At 49.7% G+C, this 6757-nt stretch overlaps 1 protein-coding gene across 1 annotated transcript in view; it reads right to left on the reverse strand.

Moving 5' to 3' along the window:
• STARD10 (StAR related lipid transfer domain containing 10) overlaps window positions 1–5591 on the reverse strand; it is a 93871-nt gene extending 88280 nt beyond the window's left edge. Inside the window, exon 1 of the mRNA XM_077451122.1 lies at window positions 4997–5591. Coding sequence (XP_077307248.1) covers window positions 4997–5155 — 159 coding nt within the window. The 5' untranslated portion in view covers window positions 5156–5591. The remainder of the gene's footprint in view (window positions 1–4996) is intronic.
• Window positions 5592–6757: the final 1166 nt, after the last annotated feature.

The raw sequence follows: 6757 nt of genomic DNA on the forward strand, positions 1-6757 counted from the left end.
CTGAGTTCCCGGGTCTGTACACCCGCTGTGCCCATTATGAGGGGTTCCCACCATCCCTGTGCTGAGTTCCCGGGTCTGTACACCCGCTGTGCCCATTATGAGGAGTTCACTTATGTCCCAAGGCTCCGGCTTGGATTGTTGGCCTCCTATAAATGCCGCACATCACCGGTTGGGTGGAGGTTGAATGGAATGCGGCTATTTTAGTCTTTCTCGTGGTGGATGGAGAGGTGCCGCAATGCCGCTATCCTTTTATTTTCTTTGGCATCTCAATAACACTGCGCACTTCAATCAAGCAGGGAAACACACAGATGAAAGACATAGATCAGCGCCTAAGGGTTTACTTTTCTGTACATCCAGTCCTGAGATTTACACAGCTCAGCTACATAGCACAGCTTTGTCTGGCAAGACAGGAGACCTGACTATTTCCTACTGCAGTTCAGTTGCACTTACAGGTCTTGTCCCTCCCCCCCAAGCCTGTGATTGGATAGTGAAAGGAGAAGCGTCTGACCGATGAGCCCATCTCCTGGTCACTCTGCTCTCTCCTCTGATCAGCATGCCGGCTGGTTACAGGAACTGCAGGAGGCAGATACTTGCACTGCTTGTATGTAATTCAATCCATGCAATGAATACAAAGCCGCATTCATTTGTGCTTTTATAGGTGAGCTGAGTTCTTATCCTGCACATGCGCATTACATTGTCCTCAGCCTATTACAGATGCCGGGAATGAGCTGAGAGCGAACACGATGCATGCTCCATACACAGCTAAGAGGAAGACGTTTTTTTTTTTTTTTGGGCAGAACGGACTTTGCAGGTTTCTTCTACCGACAACCCCCATCTTCTTAGAATTAAACTCCGCTTGAAGTGGCGTGCTTTGTATATGATTTGTGTGCCGCAGCTGTCATTTATTGTAGGCCGTTGAATGACGGAAACCTCCGGAAGGGAGTCAGAGGCTCCCCCGGGTGTCATACATGTGAGGGTTGTGTGTACTCTGGGTCCCGCTGCAGCAGGTCGGGCCCTGTGATGTCACAAATGGCACCATCCACAGAATGCTTTCCGCTCTCAGTAATCGTAAAGTGTTCTCTGATTGGACGAGGGGGAGAGGCAGCGCGGTGATGTCACAGCAGCGTTTTCCTCCTCTCTATCACTACCAACAATTATCACACGGCATATCCACCAATGAGATTTCACCGATCCTTTTCCTCTACAGTGCTCCTAATAAAGAGAGGTGGTGAGGACTGGCTGGATGATATGGAGGACTGTTCTGGGGAAGCGCTTTTTCTGTTATTTCTCTGGAGACCCCCGCCCTGTGCTACATGTCATCATCGCATTTTATAGGCCCATCAATGAGGGGAATACTACAACACGGCTCATGCAGGCAGTAGAGTATTTAGGTTTTGTGCTGCCCTAGGCCTGACTAAACTTGTGCACCCCCTCATTTAAATATGACCCACCCCTTCCTGTCAAGGTCACACCCCTTGCTGTTTAAGACCCGCCCTGAAATTTTCGAGTGGGGACACTAGTTCTGAGGGCCTGGGGGGGGGGGGGCAATGGAGCCCCTTACTTTGCATAGATTTCCTCTCACTTCCTGTGTGTCTATGGGGCGTGCTTTATGGGGGCGCTAGACTAATCTGCCTCTCAGCCCAGTCTGCCCCATAAGACTGGCGCTACACTAACAGCTTGTTGTATCTATGCCACCAAGAATGAAGGGAAAAGGGGCTCCAACCTGGTACTAGCGAGGGGGACCTAATAAATTGTCCGGTGAGTGTAGATCCTATTCCTTACATCTTGTTCCCTTCATATCCATAATACTCCCCGTATATACATCTCACTCCCTGTATACATCTCACTCCCTGTATACATCTCACTCCCTATATACATCTCACTCCCTGTATACATCTCACTCCCTATATACATCTCACTCCCTATATACATCTCACTCCCTATATACATCTCACTCCCTGTATACATCTCACTCCCTGTATACATCTCACTCCCTATATACATCTCACTCCCTATATACATCTCACTCCCTGTATACATCTCACTCCCTGTATACATCTCACTCCCTATATACATCTCACTCCCTATATACATCTCACTCCCTGTATACATCTCACTCCCTATATACATCTCACTCCCTATATACATCTCACTCCCTGTATACATCTCACTCCCTATATACATCTCACTCCCTGTATACATCTCACTCCCTATATACATCTCACTCCCTATATACATCTCACTCCCTGTATACATCTCACTCCCTATATACATCTCACTCCCTGTATACATCTCACTCCCTGTATACATCTCACTCCCTATATACATCTCACTCCCTATATACATCTCACTCCCTGTATACATCTCACTCCCTGTATACATCTCACTCCCTGTATACATCTCACTCCCTGTATACATCTCACTCCCTGTATACATCTCACTCCCTGTATACATCTCACTCCCTGTATACATCTCACTCCCTATATACATCTCACTCCCTATATACATCTCACTCCCTGTATACATCTCACTCCCTATATACATCTCACTCCCTATATACATCTCACTCCCTGTATACATCTCACTCCCTATATACATCTCACTCCCTGTATACATCTCACTCCCTGTATACATCTCACTCCCTATATACATCTCACTCCCTGTATACATCTCACTCCCTGTATACATCTCACTCCCTATATACATCTCACTCCCTATATACATCTCACTCCCTGTATACATCTCACTCCCTATATACATCTCACTCCCTGTATACATCTCACTCCCTGTATACATCTCACTCCCTGTATACATCTCACTCCCTGTATACATCTCACTCCCTGTATACATCTCACTCCCTGTATACATCTCACTCCCTGTATACATCTCACTCCCTGTATACATCTCACTCCCTATATACATCTCACTCCCTATATACATCTCACTCCCTGTATACATCTCACTCCCTATATACATCTCACTCCCTGTATACATCTCACTCCCTATATACATCTCACTCCCTGTATACTCCCTGTATACATCTCACTCCCTATATACATCTCACTCCCTGTATACATCTCACTCCCTGTATACATCTCACTCCCTATATACATCTCACTCCCTGTATACATCTCACTCCCTGTATACATCTCACTCCCTGTATACATCTCACTCCCTATATACATCTCACTCCCTATATACATCTCACTCCCTATATACATCTCACTCCCTGTATACATCTCACTCCCTATATACATCTCACTCCCTGTATACATCTCACTCCCTATATACATCTCACTCCCTGTATACTCCCTGTATACATCTCACTCCCTATATACATCTCACTCCCTGTATACATCTCACTCCCTGTATACATCTCACTCCCTGTATACATCTCACTCCCTATATACATCTCACTCCCTGTATACTCCCTGTATACATCTCACTCCCTATATACATCTCACTCCCTGTATACTCCCTGTATACATCTCACTCCCTATATACATCTCACTCCCTGTATATACAGAACATCCCATTCACTGTATTCAGCGTGTTACTAGTAGGAACTTTAATCTGCTGCAGTTCCTGATACTATTAATAGATACATTGTAACACGAGGACTCAGTGTAACCACTAGGGGTCCCTGTACATATCTTACACTGTACCTACCCCGCACATACCTTGTACCTACCCCACACCTACCTTGTACCCACCTCGCACTTACCTTGTACCCACCTCGCACTTACCTTGTACCCACCTCGCACCTACCTTGTACCCACCGCGCACCTACCCTGCACCTACCATGTACCCACCCCGTACATACCTTGTACCCACCTCGCACCTACCTTGTACCCACCTCACACCTACCATGTACCCACCCTGTACATACCTTGTACCCACCTCGCACATACACCGCACCTACCTTGTACCAACCCCGCACCTACCTTGTACCCACCCCACACATACCCCGCACCTACCTTGTACCCACCTCGCACATACACTGCACCTACCTTGTACCAACCCCGCACCTACCTTGTACCCACCTCGCACATACACCGCACCTACTTTGCACCTACCATGTACCCACCTCACACCTACCTTGTACCCACCTCACACCTACCCCACACCTACTATGTACCCACCCCGTACATACCTTGTACCCACCTTGCACATACACCGCACCTACCTTGTACCCAACCCACACCTACCTTGTACCAACCCCGCACCTACCTTCTACCCACCCCACACATACCCCGCACCTACCTTGTACCCACCTCGCACCTACCTTCTACCCACCCTGCAAGTTGTACCTTGTACCCACCCCGCACATACCTTGTACCCACCCCGCACATGCCTTGTACCCACCCCGCACATGCCTTGTACCCACCCCGCACATGCCTTGTACCCACCCCGCACATGCCTTGTACCCACCCTGCACATATCTTGTACCAACCCCGCACCTACCCTGCACATACCTTCTACCCACCCCACAACTACCCGCACATACCTTGTACTCACAGCGCACCTACCATACCCCGTGTCCCGTTTAATGATCCCCCTCCCCTTTTTGGTGGTAAAGATGAGGCTTCTCACACAGGTGTCCTGATTTATGACCCCCTTTTTGAGTGTAGAGAAAAGGCTTCTCACACAGGTGTCCCGTTTTAGAACCCCCCCCCCCCCCCCAACCCTTTTGGTGGTAGAGACCAGGCTTCTCACACAGGTGTCCCATTTTAGGACCCCCCCCCCCCAACCCTTTTGGTGGTAAAGATGAGGCTTCTCACACAGGTGTCCCAATTCATGATCCCCCCCCCCCCCCTTTTTGGTGGTACAGACAAGGCTACTCACACAGATGTCCCGTTTTAGAACCCCCCCAACCCTTTTTGGTGGTAGAGACCAGGCTTCTCAACACAGGTGTCCCGTTTTATGACCCCCCCCGCCATTTTTTGGGTGGTCGAGAACGGGTGCCCTCCCCTTGCCGATCACCTTGCCGCCTCACCTTGATCTTGTGCAGGGCCCGCTCCTCCTCCAGGATCTGCACCCACACGGTGATCCCGGACTTGTTATACGTCAAGGTCCAGCCGGCCTCCGAGTCGCACTCCGTCCTGAAGTTGCGAAAGTCCCGGTCATCTGGGATCTGGACGCACTCCCTGGACATGGTGGCGGGGTGGTGGTGGTGGTGGGCGGCGGTGGAGACGTTGGCGGCGGAGATGTTGGCGGTGGAGATGTTGGCGGTGGAGGTGACGATGCTAGGGATGAAGGTTTTTGACGGTGGTGACGGTGGTGGTGGTGGTGGGGGTCAGAGCGAGGGGCCCCTCACGCTGCACAAGCTTAGTCACCGAAGTCTCAGTGGCTCCCCCCCTCCAGCACATCCATATGGCTGCCCAGGGGTGGCGGATCTGGTTCTACCAGCCAGACAGGTGCAGCAGGTCTCCTCCCAGCGCGGCTCCGTCACCGGCTGGCTCCGTCTACCTGGGAAGGTAGGGGTGGGGGTGGGGGGGGGTTGCACGACGTTGGAAGGTGGGCGTCCTACAGCGTTTCGAAGGACCAAGGTGAGGATGCTGAGCGAGGAAGAATGAGCGAGGATGGGAGAAATGAATATATGAGGATCTCTATGTACACAGAGGGATCCCCTCCCACATTGCGCACACCCCCCCCCCCCCCCTCCCTCCCCGGGTCACATCTACCGGCTGCTGGGTCCTACAAACCGACAGCTTTTCTCCTCGTCCTCCTCCTCCCTGTACCGGTGGGGGATCGCCCTTCGACGAAATACACCCCCCAACAGATCCCGTTCCCCCGAAGAGCAACATCTACCAAAATGCGATAAATCTGCCGCATTAAAATGATCTAAAATCCTGGGGGGGATCCCCGAGTGACATCATTAACCATAAAAGGTCGTTTTATGACAACGGATGACATCACGGGGGATCCCCTGAAATATAAAAAATTAAAGCGACAGTACACGTTATAAAAAAAAATAAAAATAAAAAAAGAACAAAAAATAAAATAAGAACAAAAAAAAAAAGACACAAAAAAAATTAAAAAAAAATAAAAAAAATAAAATAAAAACACTTGGAGGTTCCCCCTTAGGGCTTGTTCACAACAGGTGCGGTGCGGGAACGCGTGCGAAAATTCACACGTTTTCTCGTATACCCCCCCTCCTCCCCTTATGCGCAGATGCGTAAAGGCCGCCATTAATTCTTAGGAAGCACCCGAAAACGCACGGTACCGCAGCCCGCACGCATTTTGGTGCAGAGAAATGAAGAAAAAAATTGCGGCAACGCTTTTTTTTTTTTTGCATGTAAATGTGCGAAAACATTCCCAAAAAAAAAAAAAGGGAATACAGGAACACAAAAAAAAGGGAATACAGGAACGCAACAAAAAAATAAGGAATACAGGAACGCAAAAAGAAAAGGAATACAGGAACGCAAAAAAAAAAAAAAGGAATACAGGAACACACCCCTCATAATGGGCACAGCAGGTGTACAGACCCGGAACTCAGCACAGGGATGGTGAGAACCCCTCATAATGGGCACAGCGGGTGTACAGACCCGGGAACTCAGCACAGGGATGGTGGGAACCCCTCATAATGGGCACAGCAGGTGTACAGACCCGGAACTCAGCACAGGGATGGTGAGAACCCCTCATAATGGGCACAGCGGGTGTACAGACCCGGGAACTCAGCACAGGGATGGTGGGAACCCCTCATAATGGGCACAGCAGGTGTACAGACCCGGAACTCAGCACAGGGATGGTGAGA

This window comes from Lithobates pipiens, unplaced genomic scaffold (assembly GCF_037356315.1).
Source record: "Lithobates pipiens isolate NorthernLeopardFrog02 unplaced genomic scaffold, aLitPip1_a1.2 Scaffold_23, whole genome shotgun sequence".
In the NCBI taxonomy this organism is placed as follows: Eukaryota; Metazoa; Chordata; class Amphibia; order Anura; family Ranidae; genus Lithobates; species Lithobates pipiens.